The 22,934-nt window shown below is 34.2% G+C and overlaps 1 protein-coding gene across 1 annotated transcript in view; it reads left to right on the top strand.

Moving 5' to 3' along the window:
• The window catches only part of LRP1B (LDL receptor related protein 1B), a 1,933,320-nt gene that overhangs the window by 872,451 nt on the left and 1,037,935 nt on the right, over positions 1-22,934 (top strand). Inside the window, exons 4-5 of the mRNA XM_024122386.1 lie at positions 14,614-14,733; positions 19,321-19,449. Coding sequence (XP_023978154.1) covers positions 14,614-14,733; positions 19,321-19,449 — 249 coding nt within the window. The remainder of the gene's footprint in view (positions 1-14,613; positions 14,734-19,320; positions 19,450-22,934) is intronic.

The following is a 22,934-nucleotide window of genomic DNA, read 5'->3' as shown; positions in this document are numbered from 1 at the left end:
TTATTTCAATGATACTTTGTATTTTTCAGTGTATAGGTCTTGTACTTCTTTTGTTTAATTTGTTCCTAAATATTCTTTTATTGTGCAGTTTTTAGATGGAATTTTTCTTAGTTACACTTTCAGGTAGTGAAATACACTTTCATTGCTAGTGTATAGAAATACAATTGATATGTATATATTTTTTCTTTTATCCTGCAAACTTGCTGAACTCATTTATTAGATCTAATAGGTTTTTTTAATGTTTATTTCTTAGGATTTGCCATATACAAGACCATGTCATCTGTAAATAGACAGTTTTATTTCTTTCTTTCCAATCTGGATAACTTTTATTTCTTTTTCTTGCTAATTGCCCTGGTCAGTGAAACATTGAACAGAAGTGACAATAATAAGCATCCTTTTCATTTTCCTAATAGTAGCAAAACGTTCAGTCTTTTGTCCTTATATGCTGATAGCTGTGGTTTTTCAAAAATGGTCTTTATCAGCCCTCCTCCAAGGGCTTCCTTGTTGTACAACTTGAGTGCCACTCATATCAAAGTTTGCTTTAATAATGACCACTGGAGAGGTGCAGTGAACAATCTATGTGTTTGGAATGCAGCATCCCTGATCATGATTTGTCTCATCTCCTTCAACCCTTGGCTTAAATTTTACTTCCTTAGTACCCTAAAGGCCAAATCAGTCAACATGCACTTATTGCTTCTTTGCTTTTAAATTTTTGTTGATTACCTTTGTCTTTTCTAGTCTCCTCTCCTATTCTCTTTATTCTTTTGTGTTTGAGCCTTTCTTATCACTTTTTTTAAGGGTTTGGCAAAGTGGAGAGGTGAATTGGTGTGTTTAATTGCCATGCTTAACATAGCTAGTGAGCACCTTTTGACCTAATATGTGTCAGGCACTGTGTTGCATTTGTCTTTGTTCATTCTCATTTCATTGAATGTATAGACACCTTCCCAAGGTTATTGTTTCCTCCTATGGTCTGGGACTAATATGCAGATTTAAGAGAATGATATTTGTCCTTTGAAGGGAAAAAATGACTTTTATCTTTACTTTCCAATAAATTTAGTCACAAGTACCTGTTGCCTACTAAATACGCGGAGACTGCTGGAAGTTATGAGCTCCCTCTACAAAAGAGGTGTCTTTATTCACAGTGCCTCACCTCCTCTAACCCAATTGCTACTACCACCTCCATCCTGTTACGTTTATCTTATATAAGCTATGCAATATACTTATATAATTTATATGTATATAATCCTTTTTTAACTCTACATTTATTTTCTTACCCGTCTACCTCTAGGCATGAAAAGCTCCCTAACTAGATGTATGCAATTTTTACTTGGTAATTATGTTTTTCTCACGACCCTGTGGTAAATTTGGTTAATTTTTTTTTCCTCAAACATCGTTTCTCTGTAGTTGTGACTACATAAATTGAACAAGGCAAAGACCTGATTTTGGTTATCTTATTAATAAATCTAGCATATCATTCTTACTGCAAAATCAAATACAAGACACTGAAACAAGATGTATAATACCACAGCATACCTTGGCTTTACCTCTCCAGTACACCTAGCACTCTCTCCTTTATCTCTCCATATACCAGTCAATATCTCAGAATTGATAATAATACTCTACAAGTTATAGAGCATGTTTGCATTCATTATGTCTTTTAATATTCTTAAAAACTTATTAAGACATATGCTAGGTTGGAGGCTAAGGCTCAGAAAGGTTAAGAAACTAGTCCACAGTTAAATGTCTGGTAAGAAATACTACAGGTAGATCTGTCTTCTACCGTAAAGACTAGAGCACATTTCAAGATACCATATGTGCCTGGTCTATCCTTCTATATAAATAAAAGATGGAAGTGAAAATTACGAGATTTCTTTGGTAGAGATGTGTTGAAGATTATAATTAGAATAACATAACTGCCAACCTATAATGGGCATTTACAATGTGTCAGACATTAAGCTAAGTGCTTCTATTGAATTACCATGTTTAAACCTCACACCATCCCTATGAAGTCAGTAATGTCATTATCCTCTAATATGAGCTGAGAAGAGAACCCCACAGGAGCATGTGTTACTTTGTTCTGTCTTCTCATATCCTCTTATAGATAAAACTGAGGTAAACATTTTTCTTAAACAATATTCCCACTAATACCTGAAGATGATAGGCTTATTATTTAGCAAATTTTGTCAATGGATATTGAATCCAAGTCTTTCTTTTCATAACATAAAATAAATTAATTTCTTATTTGATTGTGCCTTGATAACTAGATTTTAATTTTCCAAGTAATGAAAACTGTTTCCAAGTTTTACAGATTTGAATTTTAGAACTCTGAATGACATTACAATAAAGTTTCTTAAGAAATCAGAGCCTAAAGGGGCTAAATTGCTAGAAATGATTTTACTTGGGGACCCAAAATAAGCAGTTTTCCATCCAGTTTTAGCAAACGAGTTGGTATTATCAGAATTCTTTCTCTGAGTAAACTTGCAACTTGCTATATCTATAGCCTAAAATGGGAAAAATCTCTTAACACTGGTGTAGTACACTCTCAGGTCAGGACCTAAAGTCTCTGACTGGGTAGCCACTTCCTAGAAACAACTCTGCGGTATAGAAGGAAGAGTAAAAATGTTTTTAAACAGATAGCGGTATTTATCATGCAAACTAAATGTGTTTCAGCATGTAATTGGTTGGTTAAATTACTAACCATCCATATCCATAAAATGGAATAATGTACACCTATCAAAAAGGATGGGGATATCCATGTGTTGAGTGTGCATGTGCCTCCCCACACACACGTGTATTATTTTTAAAAGTATACAATCTGTTTTAAACACTAAGCTCAGTCCACAGAATATTTTCTCAAACCACCTAATTGGCCTACAGTTTCCACCTTGTAATAGCACATCTAAATTATAGAGAATTTTTATTTTTCTTTTGGAAAGACTAGTAAATCCTTATGAGACAGTATTATGCAGATTGAAAGATATGACGTGACATGTTTGTCCTATTTTTAAAAAACTTAAAGAATTGATTCTGTTGGATTTGGGGTAGATGTTTTTTCTTAAATTTCTTACATAAAAATTTTTTTTCTTTAAAAATAGAAACAGTTTTATTTATTTCATTCTTTCTCATTTGTATGTCTTAAACTTTTTTCTTTTTGTTTTGTTGTTTTGGGTTTTTTTGGGTTTTTTTTTTTTTTTTTATCACCTTAGTGCCTTGGCTAGGACCTCCAGTACCTTATTGAATATGAGTGGTAAGAGCAGTTATCCTCTTCCTTTTATGACTTGTTCCTGATATTGGGGCAAAATAATACCATCAGGTTAAAGAAATTCCCCTCTGTTAGTATACTGCTAAGAGTATTTGTGGGTTTTTTAAAAAAAATCATTAATAGGTATTGTTTTTTGTTAAATGCTTTAGGAATCTGTTGAAATGATCATATGTTTTTTCTTTCTTAGTCTACTGATATGGTGACCTGCATTAATTGATTTTCAAATGCTAAACCTGCCGTGATAAACCTCACTTAGTTATGATATATTATCCTTTCATATATTCCTACATTTGGATTGTTAGGAACTTTTCATCAATGTTTATAAGGAATATTGTTCTGTAGTTTTCTTTTCTTGAATGTGTTTGTATGATTTTGGAATTAGGGTAATTATGGCCTCATAAAATTAGTTAGAAAATATTTTCTTCCTTTTTCTTTTCTAGACATGTTTGTATAGGATTGGTGCTATTTCTTCTCTAAATGTTTGGTAGCATATCCAGTGAAGCCATCTGGGTCTAGTGTTTTATTTGTGGGAAGGTTTTTAGTTTTAAATTCAATTTCTTTAATAGATATAGGAATTATCCATTTCTTCTTGAGTGAGCTTTGGCAGTTTGTGTTTTTCAAGGAACTTGTCTATTTCATCTATGTTGTCAAATTTATTTTTTAAAGATTTATTTATTTATTTATTTGGCTGTGTTGGGTCTTCATTGCTGCATGGGCTTTCTCCAGTTGCAGGGAGTGGGTGCTACTCTTCGTTGTGGTGCATGGACTTCTCATTGCAGTGACTTCTCTTGTTGTGGAGCATGGGCTCTAGGTGTGTGGGCTTCAGTAGTTGCAGCACGAGGGCTCAGTAGTTTTGGCTCATGGACTCTAGAGCACAGCTTCAGTAGTTGTGGCACACTGGCTTAGCTGCTCTATGACATGTGGGATCTTCCCAGACCAGGGCTCAAACCCGTGTCCCCCTGCATTGGCAGGCGGATTCTTAACCACTGCACCACCAAGAAAGTCCCTATGTTGTCAAATTTAAAGGCATAGATTTGTTTGAAGTCTTCTCTATTTTTTTAAAACTGTGAGATCTATACTAGTGATGTACTCTCTTTCCTTGCTGATACTTGTAATTTGTGTCTTTTTGTGACTTTAAGAAGGTCCTAGGATATAAGATCAATATATAAAAAATCAATTATATTTCTCGGGCTTCCCTGGTGGCGCAGTGGTTGCGCGTCCGCCTGCCGATGCAGGGGAACCGGGTTCGCGCCCCGGTCCGGGAGGATCCCACATGCCGCGGAGCGGCTGGACCCGTGAGCCATGGCCGCTGAGCCTGCGCGTCCGGAGCCTGTGCTCAGCAACGGGAGAGGCCACAACAGAGGGAGGCCCGCGTACCACAAAAAAAAAAAAAAAAAAAAAAAATCAATTGTATTTCTAAATGCTAAAGATGTACAATTGGAAATGTAAATACTACCACTTATAATAAACCAAAACTATGAAACACTTGGGTATTAATTGAATAATATATATATGCAACTATAAAACACTTAGGTATTAATTGAATAATATATATAATTGCAAGATCTATATGCTGGAAACTCATGGGGAAGAATAAGCCTCCTAGAGCCCCAAGTAAATGTACGTATATTACATTGTATTTGTGGATCGGGAGACCCAATAGTATTAAGATGTCAATCTTCCCCAATCTATAAATTCAATATAATTCCAAATAAAATCCTAGCATAATTTCATAAAAACTGACAACTGATTCTAAAATTTATATGGAAATGTAAAGGACCTGGAATATCTAAAGCGTTACTGAAAAACAAAAATAAAGTATGAGGATTCATGCTACCAGATTTCAAGTTTACTGTGTCAAAACAGAGTGATATTGCAGAAAGGTAAACACGTAAATTAATGAAACATAGGAGTACAGAAATACATCCACAAATAAATAGTCAAATATCTATTTTTTTAAGTGCAAAGATAATTTAATGAAGAAAAGTTAGTCTTCTCAACAAATGGTGCAGGAACAGTTCAACATTTAATGCAAAAAACCCCCATAAAAACCTTGATTCATTATTATACTATATATAAAAACTAACTCAAAATGGACCAAAAATCTAAAACTATAAAATTTCTAGAAGAAAACAAAGGAGAGATTGACTTAGGTAAGGATTTGACACTAAAAGCATGATTCAAAAAGAAAATATTGAGAAATTGGACTTCTCAAAATTCAGGAATTTTTTCTTTGCAAATTTATTATTTGAAAAAAACACTAATAACATGAAAAAAGAAGCTACAGACCAGGAGGATATACTTATAAGTCAAATATCTCATAATCTTGTATCTAATATATATATATGTATATATATATGTACACACACACACATATATAAATAAAAAATGGGCAAAAGATTGAACACTTTACCAAAGATATATGAATGGCAAATAAGAACATGAAAAGACATTTAATATCATTAGTCATTAGGAAATGCAAATTAAAACCACAATTAGGAACCATTACATACCTGTTAAGAGTGGTTAAAGAAATTAAAATAAAATAAAAACCTGATAATAAGTTCTGGGCAGAAGGCCAAGTAGTTGGAAGATTCATATATTTATGGTGGGAATGAAAAGCAGTACAGCCACTTTGAAAAGTATTTTGATAGTTTCTTATAAAGTGAAACATCTTTTTACTATATAAGCCAGCAATCCCAAATTTACCAAATGAAGTGATAACCTATATTTACACAAAAATTGTATGTGAATGTTATAGCAACTTTATTCTTAATGAACCAATACTAGAAACAACTCAAATGTCCATCACATATGAAATGTACAAACTAAGGTACATTCATACAATGGAATACTATTCAGCAATACAGAAGAGAGAACTACTGATAAAATAACATGGATGAATCTCAAATATGTTATGCTCAGTAAAGATGCTACAGACTGGATGATTCCATTTGTATGACATGCTGGAAAAGGTAAAACTATTGAGACGGAAAACAGATTAGTGATGGCCAAAATCTGGCCGTGGGGAAATGAGCTGATTGCAGAAGGACATAGAAAAATATTTTAGGATGATGGTCCTGTTCTATATTTTAATAATGGTATTGGTTACAAAACTATATGCATTTGTCAAAACTTACAGATCTGTACACTAAAAAGAATGAGTTTTACTATGTGTAAATTATACCATAACAAAAATGGAACAAAAAATTAAGAAAAAATAATTGCCTTGATGTTATATCTTTCTATATGGGAACACACTGAAAATTTGAGGCTAGGACTGTGGTTTTACACTAAGCAAAGAATTCTGAAGAAATCCACCTTAGCAGTCGTAAGCAGCAGCCTAATCTCTGTTAAGCCAGCTCACACTGTATTTTACTAGGGTAAGGAGACCGGGGTGAGAGAATGAATGATATGACACAAATTATCACCATTCTAAATATGTCAGGCAGACGTCCTGCTGACAAGAGGGACTGGCTGGTATGATAAGTAGCTGCATCAGCTTATCAATTTCCAAATACAAGGAGTGAGTGAAATATGTTATTTTTATAAATGTACTACATGGAGAAAGATTTTTGTCTTATTACCGTGATTAACATTGTTGGTTAAAAGGCATTTTTGTATAAGCTAAATTCAAGAAGAAACTTGATTACTAAAATTGAGAATGAAATTTGATCCTATTTTGTAAAATAATGTCTCACATAACTTATATCTGGAAAAGTGCCTATACTTTTTGTATCTCCAAAGAGTTTATAAAAGTTCTAATTTTCTCTCAGGGGGGAACATATAACCTAGAAGCACATGAATATGGCACAGCTGTGTTCCTACTATCCCACCAAGTCCAATACATGATCAATGTGACTTGTTCGATTTTAGGTCATGAAGGCAGCCAGCATAATGTTATTGATGATCTGATGGCTACACATACAGTATTGGAGAAACAGTGGTTCTCTGGCTTAGAGATATTTATGTAAACAAAACTAATGAGGGAAGAAACCTCCTAAAAGTAATAACTTGCAATTGCTGGAATCTGGTTACCAGCTTCTAACCATTTTTTATTGATCTGCTTTTACTCTGAGGCAGGTTAGCAAAATTTATTTGTTTTTGTTTCCAAAACCATAAACCTGCATACATTTGTGGAAATGTGTTAAAAAGCAGAACAATCTGTAAAGACTATGCAGACTAGCATAAGTATTTGGTGAAAATTACATGCCTGGATTGTTGATTGGTCTATGCTTATGTAGCAAATTAGATGTGGATATACATTGTTTCAGTGAGTACTATTCATATTTTATAGAAACTCAATTAGCCAGTATAGAAAAAATCTTTGTTTCCTATGGTTAGTGTTTCTCTGTTTTTTGGAACACTTTTCATTCAGGTAACGATTTCAGGAGAATTTACCAAAAAAAGTATCTTCTCCAGAAGATGTCAAAAGATACAGAAGTGATTTAGGTGCAAATCTAGAACTATTTTATGTAACACCCAAAAATAAAAGAGAAAAAGAGAAAAATCTTTCTATTGTAAAATGAAACATAGTTCCAAATCACTTGAAGAATATGGAAATTATGACAAGAATCCTTGATGACAGGTATTCTGTTGTACTGAATGGATGATTGTGCTTAGATGGTAAAATGATAATAAAGATAATGATAATTAAAAGAGTTACTATGAGGCAGGCAGTATTTTAAGAACTTTGCATGACTTACCTAATTTAAGCCTCACAATACCCTATGAGGTAGTTTATATTATTTTTCCCATTTTAGAGATAAACTCTCTATACTTGTTTATTCTTAAGTCATTTGCCCATTACCATGGTATTATGTAACAACCCTGGTACCTCGGGGGTTTAATGCAACAAAAATCCAAATTTTCACTCACATCACAATCCAATTGGGTCATCAGTAGATGCTTCCTGTATGTGCTGTTTTAGGCTCCCTCCGTTTTGGGTCTCCGCCATCCCAGGGTTCTACCAGTTGTCTGCTGGATTCCCTGCATCCGAAGGGTGGACAAGTCAAGAGACAATAGAGGATTGTCAGAATCCTTTAGGGGCCAGGTTAGGAAGTGGCACAAACTAATTTTGCATATATTTCATCATCTAGAAGCCACATTCACATAGCCTGAAATTAGCTAAACCAAGGTTGGAGCTTAGGTACTCTGGCTCCAGAGTCCAAAGCTGTGTATACGGCACCACACTCAGAAAAAAGAAAAAGAGTGGTAAAAAAGATATGAGATTTAGTGTGAATTAATTTTCTATCCTTTTAGAATTCCTCTTACTATTTGTTAGTAATAAAAATTCAGAAATCTAGTTCTTGAATCTATTTCTAAGTTAAAGAACGACTTAGAAGCTTAGATACCTCAAAGCTACCTACTACTTGTAAACTGTTAACTTGTGTTTTATACAGAAATATACTCAAACTTTGAGAATATTCTCCTATACAGCTTTGAAAAGAACACAAAAATATTTCTTAAAATCACAGAATATAGTGGATCTGTGTTGGGGAGTCTTCATCAATTGCATTAGATTTAATTTCTGAAATAGTAGCTCCTCTTCTTTAATTAAAAAGATACTTTTATGATAATGCTGAAGAATACTGATAAGATACCATGTTTCCATATTTGCATTCTGATTTGCATATTTCATCCCCTTAGATTCTAGTGATCTTCCTACTTCAGTGTAAGATTCAAACCATTGATAATGTTGCATGAGCCAATGACTATGCTTCATTTAAAGCAGTTTATGAAGATTGATGAGTCAAGCACAAAATTTCTGTTCTACTCAATCTTTCTGACAAAATTAATCTGATGCACTTTTAATTATGTACATAATCCTTATAGTGCTGCACGTAATTAAGCATAAATGGTAAGCAGTTCAAATAGATAACATTACAATAATTAGTATTGCTTTCACAGAGCCAAGCCAAATTTTAAATTTTAGCTTTTCATGTTGTTAGCTCTTCATAGTTCTTTATGATCTGTTAGAAGAATACATATTTACCGTTTCATCTGATATCATATACTGTTTAATAGTCTCCATATCACCTCTCTATACATACACAAATTCTCATGCAGGATAAATTCAGTAAACCAAAAGCTAAGTTGCCCTTGTCTCTTTTGCTATTTTCAACCACCAGACTCCCACCTAATATGCAAAATCATGTGTGAGGTCTGATCTTTCATAACCATTTTTACCCATTTTCTCTTATTTCTCCTCTTTTCTCGCTATCACTACCATGATGTTGGTAACCTTTTAGCATGCGTTGTACTCTTCATACTCCAGGAGTTTCAAGACTGGAGAGAGCAGAAGGATGGAACCAGTAGTCTATGGATTTTCTACTTCGGACTGAGACAGGGCAAAGAAAGAGTTGGGCTATAGGGATTATGTGGAAAACAATGCATTGAAAGCAGTGAATTAATATGCCTGTCCTACGGTACAGACTAAATAAATTAGGTAATACCCCTACCTTCATGCTCTGTATCCTATAAGATATTGGTCTTTTCTATGAGAAACTGTTCCTCTTTCTGTCCGAACCCCTTACTACATTTATCTCTGTCCCCTCTGCACCACTGAAACCATTTTTAAAGGTCTTAATTGATCCTATTAGGAAACCCAGTGCAGTCTTTAGCCTTCATCCAAGTATATTTCTCAGTTTTTAATATTTATTGCCCTGCTTACTTCCATGGACTGTTATTCTTCCTTAGGTTTTGTGAAGCTTTCTATGTTCCTCATCTATCTGTTTGGTTATTTCTCAGTTTTCTTTTTTTTTTTTTAACATCTTTATTGGAGTATAATTGCTCTGAAATGGTGTGTTAGTTTCTGCTTTATAACAAAGTGAATCAGCCATACATATATGTATATCCCCATATCTCCTCCCTCCTGCGTCTCTCTCCCACCCCTCTAGGTGGTCACAAAGCACTGAGCTGATCTCCCTGTGCTATGCGGCTGCTTCCCACTAGCTATCGATTTTACATTTGGTAGTGTATATATGTCCATGCCACTCTCTCACTTCGTCCCAGCTTACCCTTCCCTCTCCCCGTGTCCTCAGGTCCATTCTCTACATCTGTGTCTTTATTCCTGTCCTGCCCCTAGGTTCTTCAGAACCTTTTTTTTTTTTTTTAGATTCCATATATATGTGTTAGCATACAGTATTTGTTAGCATACAGTATTTGTATGTTAGCATACAGGTCCACCCACCTCACTACAAATAACTCAATTTCGTTTCTTTTTATGGCTGAGTAATATTCTATTGTACATATGTGCCACATCTTCTTTATCCATTCATCTGTCGATGGACACTTAGGTTGCTTCCATGTCCTGGCTATTGTAAATAGAGCTGCAATGAACATTGTGGTACATGTCTCTTTTTGTCCGTTTTCTTTATTAACACCTTTTCTTCTGCTTGCCTTTCACATGTAAAAGTTCTCTAGGTTTTATTTATATCATAAATATTCTTTTTTAAGGGATGATTATCTTCTCTTTGGACTTCAATTACCAATTATGTGTTTTTGACTTCCAAATCTCCACCTCTAGTCCAGACTTTTCTTCTTAGATAGACTCAAATTCTCAACTCCCTCCTAGCCATTTTCTTGTCAACATTTTAAACTAAACCGTCAAAAGCAAACTTAGTATTTCCCTCTAAACCTCCAGTTCCTTCTGTTATTCTTAATTCATTTTATTGGTACTGTTAACTCAGTGTTACTATGCTTTCACCAAGTTTTTGACCACCCACTCATCTAAATATTCATAGTGCTAATTTCTAGCCTTTTAGATAGCTTTTCTTTCTTTACTGTCTTTTACTCATCTTTCTCCTTGTTATTAGGCACTTTCAAACAATACAAGTCAGAGTATATCACTTCTGTCCTCCTTAACTAGCAATGATTCCCATAATTGAAACAGAAAATTCTACTTAATCTAAGAATTAATCTACTTCTGTCTGGCCCCAAATAATAATTCCAGTCCCATTTCCTACCACATCAAACACTATGTTTTAGCCACACAGGGTTATTTACCATTGTCTTTATCTCTTACATGCTGTCATTTTTTAAACATTTATTTTCTCATATTGTCTACTTTATCTGGAATGCATCCTCATAAATTTTGTCTACTGAGCTCATCTTTTAAATTTTAGTTTAAATTTAACTTCTTTAACAACCTTTTTTCCAGATACCTACCTCTATTTCCAGTCTCTGGATGAATTCTTCTCTTTCCAGCTAATGTCACATATATTTTTATTTAGTATATGTGTTGTTCTGCTATGAATTATAGCTGTTGTTTACATTGTTGCGCTTCTCATCTAACCCCACTCGCTTCCACACTCATGTTGTAATTCATTAACTTGTCTAAAGCAATTTTGCATCTGTGGAAGCCCAGCAGAGTCCTTAGCATTGACTAGGTGCTCAATCAGTGTTGAACTAAAAGAAGCATATAGAGTAAAGGCAATTTTGGACTGATTCCACCATAATTAAACAAGATTTGACAACTCAATTACCTAACTTAAAGATGTAAGTGAACTATCTTTAGGACCTAGTTTAATTTAATGGACTAGAAATGACACCTGAGAGTGTTCATCGTCATCCTAAAATTAAGCTATTTTACTGATTTATTAGTTCATTCATCCTATAAAAATTATAAAAAACACTTCTTGTATCTACAGCATGCTACTGAGCTTAGAATGACAAAGCAAATAAAAAAAAAATACACCATGGTTTCAACCATCACCAGATTGTACTGTGGGAATTAGAGGCATTTTTGAAAACATAGGCTTTGTTTGTAGTCAGCCTGACCTTGATTTGAAGTTTTGAATACCATCTCCATCGTATATTTACCATATAATCTTAAATTAGTTATCAACCATAAGTTTCCTCATCTGAAAACTATAAATTACAATAATATCTACATTTTTGATTGGTATGGGGTTTCAAAGAAATTGCACATTTTAAAAACTTGATATATATGCATATATATACATGTATATATATATATATATATTTTTTAGGTTTATAATTTATAGCTGTAGGTACTGGTGGGGGAAACCAAAATGTAAATAACTACCATATGAAACAAAAATGTTGTAATTTCTAAAGATCCATTTATTCTATATTTTTATTAATAATGTATTTTTACAGACCAAATGACTGGTCTTTGCACATTATATAAATGTTAATATTTATATCAGCATATAATTGCATTGACCCCAGTTCCAAACCTACAAATCAGATGTGTTGATTTGTATATTGACTTAATTTATATCAAGGAAGCAGAAATTGTTCCAGGTATCTCAAAGAGAAATAAATTTAATATAAAGTGTCAATTGTAATAGAACAGTGGAAATTAGAAGTCGAAGAGGGCACACCTAGCTTTCAGTTTATGGAACTGCAGTTATGTTCCAGTTAGAGGGGAAGCTATGATAACCGATGAGTTTACTAGTAGCATATTGATAGGCAAGAGAAAAAGACCAGATTTTTATCCTGGGGCACTTCAGCCTTAAGAGGTTGACAAGAAAATGTGGAACTGTACAAAGGAGGCTGTGAAATAGGAAAACCAGAAGTCCTGAGCCCTGGAAGCAAAGTGATGAATGTACATTAGGGAAAACTAGTTAACAGTGTCAAGTGCTGCGGATAGGTCAAGTAAGAGGAGAACTGAGAAAAGGCCATCGCACTTATCAACATCAAGGTCATTGGAAACCTGTATCTGAGCAGTTTCTGGAGCAATGGAGATAAAAGCTTGATGGAGTGGGCTTAAGATAGAAACAGAGAGGAAGAAAGAGACAGTATGGATTATTTTGTAAATTTTGTTATAAAGAGGAACAAAGATACTGGGCAACGGTGACTCATACAGGACGTGAGATCCAAGGTTTTTTGTTTTTAATGTGGGGAAAAGTAGTACAAGGGTCAGAAAACATTCTGTAAAGGGCTATAGTAGATATTTTAGGTTTGGGGGCCAACTAGTCAACTAAGGCAACGACTTGGGTTGTGTTTGTAGTGTAAAAACAGCCATAGGCAATATGTAAACAAATGGCCATTGACTGTGTTCCCGTGAAACTTAATTGACAAAAAGGGATGAAGGCTTTAGTTTGATCTAATATAAAATTTTAAAGATGATTATGAGAGGAAGTAGAGAAAAACTGAAGTGATATCCTTGAGTAGGTGAAAGGGGATGGGATTTGTGCACAGGAGTTGGGGTTGGAGCTTTAATTATGAGTTAAACCAAGTTTGAAAAGCAAGAAAAACAAGAATAGGCAGAGGTGGGTAAAATGTGAAGCATAAATCTGTGGAAAATGTCTTTCAATAGCTTCAATTTTCTCAGGGAAGTAGGAAGCAAGATCATCATATGTGGATGACCATTATGAAGGAGATTTAAAGTTTTAAGAAGAGAAGATACATAAAATATTGATAGTTTCATGAAAGAGTTGAAAAGCAGTTGGGCTAAGAAAATACTAGAGATAATTAATTTTTTAGTAGAATACCAAATTTTCAGTTTGGAGTATTCTAGCTGTCCTTTTCCACACTGGACTTTCATATATTTTTATTAAAATTTAAAATATTTCTGAAGCACCAGCTAAACTTGTGGCAAATATCAATTTATTTTGAATCATTTAACCTTGATCTTTAAAACCCTTATTTTTCTCCCCAGGGGAAAAAAAGAAATTGTCACAACCCATTAATATCCCTATTTTCAGACACCACAATCAGTCATACATTGTATCTGTAATTTTTCTTGTTTAGCAAATCTTATTCCTGTTAGAAATTATTTGTGAAATGAATATGCCTCTGTCACTTCATCTGTGTTTCATGAATTTATCATACTGAATCCTAATTTGCTCTCAGGTTTTGCTTACTTTGGCTTCACTGATGTATTTGTTCTGAAAGGGTTTAGATATTATGAAATATATTATGTCCAGTAGTTGTGTAATATTTTGCCACCTGCTTCAAAGGTTATACATGGATTAGTAAGTCAAAACAAGCCCTCAAAAGATAGAATATCAATGGATGTGTCAGATAAGAAAGGCATAAATGGTGAAATCAATCACTGAGTTGACATTTTTCCTCGAAATAATTTACCAGAATTTGAAAGGATTTGTGCCTTTGAATGTACATAATAAGGGAAAAAGTGAAAGACTGAACAGATTGATCTGAAATTTTTATTAACAATACTTCAAACAAATGTAAGCCAACATATTTTAGAGGGAATAGATATTGTTTTGTTCTGTTAACCAATCATAGAAACTTTCTAGGAAACCAATCAAAGCTGTATTATTATGGTTATGCACTGAGTAAATATTAACGTTTAAATTTAAATAATATATGTGTGTGCACAGTTATATAGACATAATATCTTTGCTTTTCCTCTACAGAACTGTTGCCCAATTGCCAGCAGTTGAATTGTCAGTATAAATGTGCCATGGTCAGAAATAGTACAATGTGTTACTGTGAGGATGGATTTGAAATAAAAGAAGATGGAAGAAGCTGTAAAGGTAATTATGACATGTAATTCTACTCAATTTTATTTTAACAGAGACTTAATTAACAATTTAATAAAATATCTTCAAGCACCTACCATGTGTTCCACAGTGTTTATGTTCACTTTATTTTTTGTCTCTTGAGAGTTAAAAGATGGCTCTCCCTCAAAAACTACATATATAAACATTAGATAAGCATTTATACAAATGAATTTTCTTTCCTTTTTTGATTGAAGTGTAGTTGGTTAATAATGCTGTGCCAATCTCTGCTGTACAGCAAAGTGACTCAGTTATACACATACAGACATTGATTTATATATTCTTTTCCATGATGGTTTATCCCAGGAGATTGGATATAGTTCCCCGTGCTGTACAGTAGGACCTTGTTGTTTATCCATTCTAAATGTAATAGTTTGCATCTACTAACCCCAAACTCCCAGTCCATCCCTCTCCCTTCCTTCTTCCCCCTTGGCAACCACAAGTCTGTTCTCTGTGTCTATGAGTCTGTTTCTGTTTTATAGATAGGTTCATTTGTGCCATATTTTAGATTCCACATATAAGCGATATCATATGGTTACAAATCAATTTTCAATTCATATTGCAGTAATGACAGACATGGGACATGTCAACAATGGGATGTGTTTTGGTCAGTCACTAAAACTTTGGATTTAATTATTTTAACCTCCTAAATATTTTATGTCTGTTATATAACTGCAGTGTAGTAGACACTTGTTATCTACTAAGTTAAGTTAATAATAGTCATGTAATGTTCTTTACAACTTTTGCATTGGTAATTCTGGTGATTGATATTTGACCAATGCAATAATGATAAATATAAAATATTTATTTTTTAATGTCTTAATTTTTGTTTTTGTGAATGTTCTCCATCAAATGTTTACTTTCCAAAATGACTCTACTCTGCCATATTGAACTATTTTAGGTTACTTCCTCATTATGTTGAATCCAAACATATATACATGTACATAATATTATATGTTTGTATATATGTATATATATATGATATATCCACAATATAAACAATACATTATTTTATATGGTATTTAGAATCTATATTTAGAAAATATTGACTATAGAATCTGTGTATAAAATTGAGGAATATCTGTGTTACCAGCACCACTAATAAACAGAATATTTTCCAAAGAAATTGGTACTTTGCTGATTACTTTAACCCTTTGCTTTAATATTATAACTTTTACCTTAAAAATAGAATCTTAAAGTTGAAAAAAATCCTCAGAGAATATTTTTTTAAATCCTCATGACAAAAGTGAGAAAAGTGAGACCCTGAAAAATGAGGTGACTTTGTTAAGTCTGCACATCTTTTTAGTAAAAGACTTGGGACTAAAACACAGATCTCCAGAGCCCACTATTCTTATCCTAGAGAGGCTCATTGGTTTATAATGTACATCAGGCCTAAATTTTCAGTTTGTGGTTTTTTCATTTTCTGCATAATACAAATATTATAAAAACATGTATTATTAAATGTTTATCAGACCCAAAGGCTGCATAATCTGACTATAGGGGGACGAAACTGGTATATTTTATTTGACTAACATTATTCTTAAACCAACATTTGAAAATCAGAAGGTTGCACACAGAAGTTCAGACTTTATGAAAAAACTCAGATTTGTCAACACTAGACCCCTTACAATCACACAGTCTGCCAGATATAAGTAGTACCTCTGGACATGCACGCAATTTCAAGTTCAGAACAACACCTGCCATTCACACAAGGTAGGCCGATATACTTACCTGTATCCTTCTCACTCTTTTGCTGTACCTCACTTCTATAGGTGTGAGGATTTTCAGCTCCTTTTACATGAATCTCTGTCTCCTGAATCTCTCTTTTAAATCCGTAAAAATCATCATAGTCACTTTCTTCTGTTGAACACTAGTAAGGAAATACACAGCAATTTTTATGGAAGTTCACCAATAGAAGAGGAGATTTTTTAACTTTCTCTGCACTCCTGGATGGCCAGGTCTGAGCATCATTTACGCTTTCTGAAGGAATTTCCAGGATATTCTCTGTCCTTAAAGGAAGAAAGAAGATAGTGCTACAAGTGATGACATGCCTGTTTCTTTGCAGCCAATTTTGTGGAGTTACATCAATGTCAGAACAGTGCATTCTGCCTGAGGAGAAAGAACAAAAGAAATCATTATTCATATTGCTTTCCTGTATAGCATAATCACATATCAGAAAAACTAAAATAGGAACCAATAATAGTAAAGTTGAAAAAATCGGTGAAAATATTATAGATAAGAATTATCATTTCTGCCACTAGGGGCTGGACTTTATCAAATTCAAGATTTAATTTCACATTATCACTGTGGACTTCACTCCAAATACTTTTCTTCCTATCCCCAAAGCTACTTACTTCAAACAAACTGTCTGTAAATGCAGGCTATTACATGAAGCTAAAAAAAAATCTGAGAGAAATGCAAATGAATGTCATACAAATGCATAGTTTCCCAATTTAAATGGTTCCTTGGCTACTCAGCCATCTTTTGCTTTTCCTTAGTCAACTCCTTTCTTAGCTTGGGGGGGTCAGAGGATGGGATTGAGAGTTCCCACCCTCTAAGTCACCTGTTTGATCTTTTTGGAGACCAGTCCCATTCTGAGAAAATCTAGTAGCCCCACCCTGAGTCACCTCATTAGCATAGACTCTAGTGTAATTCACAGGGCTCGTTAGAAATAGCAAAAGATACTCCTATAGCTCAGAAAATTACAAGGTAACTGAACTCTGTGTCAGAAACAGATGATAAAGACCAAATATATATTCTTATTATACCCAAGCAGTTTAATCCGCTTAACATCCTTCAAAGGAGGCTCATGGACTCCTCTTTCTTGCCTGCCTTTTTCATATTGGTATCCTAAAATATTTTTCTATAGCTAAGCTTTCCCGACTTTCCCTTTCTCTCTGTGGGATCTAACCCTCTCCGATTTTTTTAATCTATTATCCATATGCTATTGACTCTCAAATACTCGAAGACCGATCTCACCTTATATTATTGGTTCCATATTTCCAACTACTTATTAAATGTTTACTCAAGGATGCTCTACAGATACCTCAAATTTAACACATCTGAATCAAACTCATTTTTTCCTCCCATGATACCTCCACTGTAATCTGCACGTCTTATAAAATTAGACCACCATTCACTTCTATCATATCCAGTCAAACTTCACGTTATCTATTCTATTTCTTAAACATTTGAGTCCATTCCCTCTTCTCCATTCCCACTGCTACTGTCATTGTTCAAAATATTATGACTTCAAAATACAATTTCTTGTGAGAAATTAGCACATAGCTAATTTTCCAGGTTCTCTTCTCTATATTCACCAATCTGTTTTTCATGACTGTTTAGTTTTAAAATACAAAGTTGATCATAAAGCTCATCTAATTAGTGCTTTCCCAGTGCCTATGTATAATGTACAGCACTTTAGTTTAGCATACAAATAACTTCATTATCCCATCCCAAAACGATTTTCCCAATATCATCTCTTAACATTTCCTCTTAAACACCCTTACTCCACCTGACTCCTTATACTTCTTTGAAATCCTTACTGTGTCATCCCAATGGCTTTTCACATGCTGTTTGTTTAACTGGAACACCTCTTCCCATCTGATCCCTTTTATTTAGTTTGAGGAAATCTAAATCATCCTTTAAACTCAGCTCAATATGCAGCCTTCACATTTTCCCTTCAATTCCAAGCAGGTTCATTTACTTCTCTGTGTTTCTATTATAACTAGGGTATGACTCCATTATAAGGAAATGCATAGAAATGAAATTTTATATCACTAGACATGTTTCACCTAGAGGTTGAAATCATGTTTTATAAATTTTGGTTTCTTCAGGGATTAGTATGGTGCTTAGTACACAGGACAGACTGAATACACATTTGTCTAAATTATTAGCTGGCAGAGTTTTTTTTTTTTAATTTGCCTGGTTGGTTAAGAATCATTAAGTGCCTGCTGCTTACAGAGATTTGAACAAAGTGCTGGAGGAAAAAAGTATTGCGAGGGGAAGTAGGGAAGAAATAGGAGGAGGACCATAGATATTAAAATAAAAATTAATTAAGATAAAATTTCTGTTTGCAGCAAGTACTTAATAGTTTCCTCCTTTTGATTTAGTGAGGGTGGTTTACATTGCTTAGCTCAGAACTTTTATTTAAACTGTTCTTTGAAAATCGTGTTGCCAGACTAATTCTTTGTCAAAATCCTGAAAAAGCCAGTGTCGTAAACACTAGATCTCTTCAGCAAATATTCATTGGAGTGCATTTTATACCTTTGCACAAATATCCAAGGACTTTTAGCCTATGCATCAAAAATGCAAATAAATTATCTTTTAAAGTAAAAGATTTGGTATTAAGCTTGATCTTGTATCTCCGTAACTATTAAAACAACACTGAATTTTATGTTCAGTTAGTGTGGTTTTGAAAAGATGTATTGGAGTTGGCTCTTTCTCACTTTTTTTTTTTTTTAAATAGCCTATTTCTAAAGTTTGGAAAAAATGTTTTCTTCAAGGAGAAAAAAAATGCCCAACAATAAATCTGCTTAGAAATGATGTTAATTTACCTTTTAGATCAAGATGAATGTGCTGTTTATGGTACATGCAGCCAGACCTGCATAAATACGTATGGATCCTATGCTTGTAGTTGTGTGGAGGGCTACATAATGCAGCCAGACAACAGATCCTGCAAAGCCAAAAATGGTAAGTTATCTAATTTTTGGTCCTTCCAAAATTTATTTCCTATTTGCAGTTCTTTTCATTAGAAATGTATATATTAGAGCAATATGGACTTTGAAGAAATAGGTTTTTTCTTCATTTTAAGGAAATGATCCATACTTAGAAAGCCAGAGAAGTTCTTTTAGTTGTCACTGATCACTACAAAACTCCTTCAATTACAGGAAGTTTCTAATGAACAAAAACCTGTTCAAAAGAAATGGATTAATTGATTTGAATTACCCATCTCTCTCCTGGACTGTATAATAGATTCCTCACTGGTTTCTGTGAGCCTCTGCTTTCCCTCTAAAATTCATATTTCACAGAATAGCTAAAGTTATCTGCTAGAATATAAACCAGACCATGTTGTTATTTTGCTTAAAATCTCCCAATAGTTTTCCCTCATGTTGAGAATAAAACCCAAACTTCTCACAGGGCCTCTAAGGGCTAATGGACTAGTACTATTTACCTTTCCATCTCATCTTCTACTACTTCTCCTTTTATCACACCCCAGCCGTACTGGTTTCCTTGTCCTTCAGCCACTTTGCTCTTGAGGTCTTTTCACTTGCTGTTTGATCTGCCTGCAATGCTTTTCCCTGTGATAGTCACATTCTTATCATTCAAGTCTTGGCTAGAATGTCAACATTCAGAATGACCTTCTCTGACCATTCTATTTAAGGGTGTGTACTCTCTCCATCACAATCTTATTTCCCAACTGTACTTATTATTCATACCTATTCTATCACTACATGATTTTTTAGTTTTCTTTATAGCACTACCATTTGAAATGAACATATTTATGTATTTGTTTATCATCAGATTTACCCAGAATAATATAAGCATTATGAAAGTACAGAACTTGTCGGTTTTGTTTGCTGTTATATACTCAGTTCTGACCATTGCCTGGAACATATAGGTACTCAGTGAATATTTGTGGAAGGAAGGAGGGAGGGAGGGAGGAATGAAGGAAGGAAGGAAGGAGGGAAGGAAAAAGAAGGAATTAATTTTTCTTTCTAATTAAGATTACTACAATGAGTGTTCCACTCTTAAGTATTTGAATTTCGTGTTTCAAAACTGCCTTCCCTTTACCTCTTATCTGCAAATAAAGCCTACTGTTTCTACATAGTGTTCAGTCTTAGTACACCCTCAGTGAATATTGTTGATTTGCTTATGAAATAGCCTTGAGGTGCTGGATGATAGGATAACACTAATTTTTTGTTGTTTGTGTGTATGTGTGTGTGTGTGTGTGTGTGTGTGTGTGTGTGTGTGTGTGAACTGAATTAGCTTGGGAATAATATAGGAAGATATTATACATGGTATTCCATCTGGCATCTTCTCACTTCCTCCAAATCTGGTTTCATTTCCTGCATTTTCAAATTATGAAGTTTTGATGAATTAATGAATGTCCCCTACTCCCTTTTATTAGCAATTGGAAAATTAAGCATGGGATGGAATTCTCTTTCCTGAAACCATATTGAGCAAAGCATTGGATTTGCTCTGCAAGCTGCTGCTGTTTCCCTTTACATTGCAACCTCACGTTATAATTTCAACTCTTTCTCTGAGATAGTATGTTCAATTAGTTACAAAACATATTTGTATAGAAAATTACCAAGAAAGGAACTCTTTAACTCCTTAGTTTATTTTTTTCAATTGCTGACTTGGTTTATGAAGCCCTACTTATTTTTCAGGGGCAATCCTCTAGAAAAATTAGGTCAAGTTATCTGTTCCTCTTTTTTTCCATCACTGAGAGTTCTGATTTACTATATCAACGGACTAAAGAAGTGGAAGGCTTTTTCTTTGCAGTTCCTTCTATTGATCCACACAATATTGCTGTGAATACACAGGGAGAGTATAATGTAATAAACCCTATACAAAGAAGCACTTCCTCTTTTTCTACACAGAAGGGTTTTTGACAAAAAGAGAATGTAGTCAAAGAGGGATGGTACATGATTTGATGACTCTAGCATTGATAATGGAATACATATGTAAATGCCTTCGCCTCTAGTGGTTGGCTTGATGACAATATTGGCGTACATAGTTAGAACAATACAGTTTTCATGGGAATGTTCCTGTGGTTTGTAGTTTTAGGAAAATGAGTAATATAGTAAATGAGTACAAGTCGATAACATATACTGACTAGTTCTAAAGGTCACATGGATATTTGAACAATGCATTTGTATAATTCAAAAGAATAACGATCAGTTTTGCTCTAGTTTTCTCATATTTGTAACAAATGTACAGGAGGATTTTTTTGCTTCCATTAGATTAAATGTATTAAAATTCCATTTAATACATAAGCTTTAAATTTTTCTGTGGCAATTTTATTTACTATGGTATTGCTGTGACTGAAGGGTGCTAGGAAAATGTTATAAAGTAAACCCCATTTGTCTTCAGGCTTTGACTTTCCTCTTTTCCATTACGTGGCTGCTTAGATTAGCACCTCTTTTTTTCTTTCTTTAAAATTTTACCCTACTGGATTCTGGAACCTGACTTTCCCTCCAAGTAAAGCCAGAGTTCAAGGGATTCCAGAAGCTGGGATTGTGTGAAATTAGGGAAAGGTTAGAATGGGCTGACCCCAAACAGTAGATGTTTGTAAAAGATCCCTAGACTTTAGACAGAAGATGCAACATAAATATATCAGACCCAGAGGATATGGTGGACAGCTAGAACTGCACACAAGAGGAAAGTCTTGCAAAGGCCTTACTAGATAATAGATGGGAAAATAAAAGTTCCTAGGAAAGGTAGCCTTTTATGTGAAGGCAGAGGGTGGCAGAGTCAGTTGGCTGGGAAGCTGCTTCTAAGGTGATGAACTAGTTCAGCACAAAATATCATGGTCGTTCCCCAAAGCCTACCTGTGGGATCTTATTTGCAATGTGACAATTGATAGTAAATAGGAAAATGAATTTAAGTTAATTGATTATCCCTCTTTTGTAGTATAATGACCAAATCCAAGTAAAATTCATAAGCCCTAAGAGTACCTTTAAGAAATACCTCTAGGAGGGGGAGGGGATTTTAGGCCCTGTGGCAGTTGGGAGAAGAGATTAATGTTACGCAGGAGCCCTTTTCGTTCTTGATAATTCATGTAGTACAGACAAATTCTTTTCTTTTCTACACTTAGTAAGATTCCCCTGACTACTGAAATATAGAATCAAGTGTTTCAAAGTTGGGAAAATTTCAAAGGTAATCTAGTCCTATCCATGTGACATCAAAATAGGTGATTTCCAAATGGAAGAAAATCTACAGAACTCTCAGTATGTGTTAAAAAAAATAACTTTATGCATACTTGATATTACTATGTAGTAGGAAGCATGCTAGAATGTGAATGTCATGATGGATTGTTCATAACTTTGGAAGGGGACACATGTTAAAAACTAGTCATTTTTGGGCTTCCCTGGTGGCGCAGTGGTTGCGCGTCCGCCTGCCGATGCAGGGGAACTGGGTTCGCGCCCCGGTCTGGGAGGATCCCACGTGCC

The sequence above is a fragment of the Physeter macrocephalus genome, chromosome 2 (genome assembly GCF_002837175.3).
Source record: "Physeter macrocephalus isolate SW-GA chromosome 2, ASM283717v5, whole genome shotgun sequence".
Classification (NCBI taxonomy): domain Eukaryota; kingdom Metazoa; phylum Chordata; class Mammalia; order Artiodactyla; family Physeteridae; genus Physeter; species Physeter macrocephalus.
This window is presented reverse-complemented; position numbering and strand designations above follow the sequence as displayed.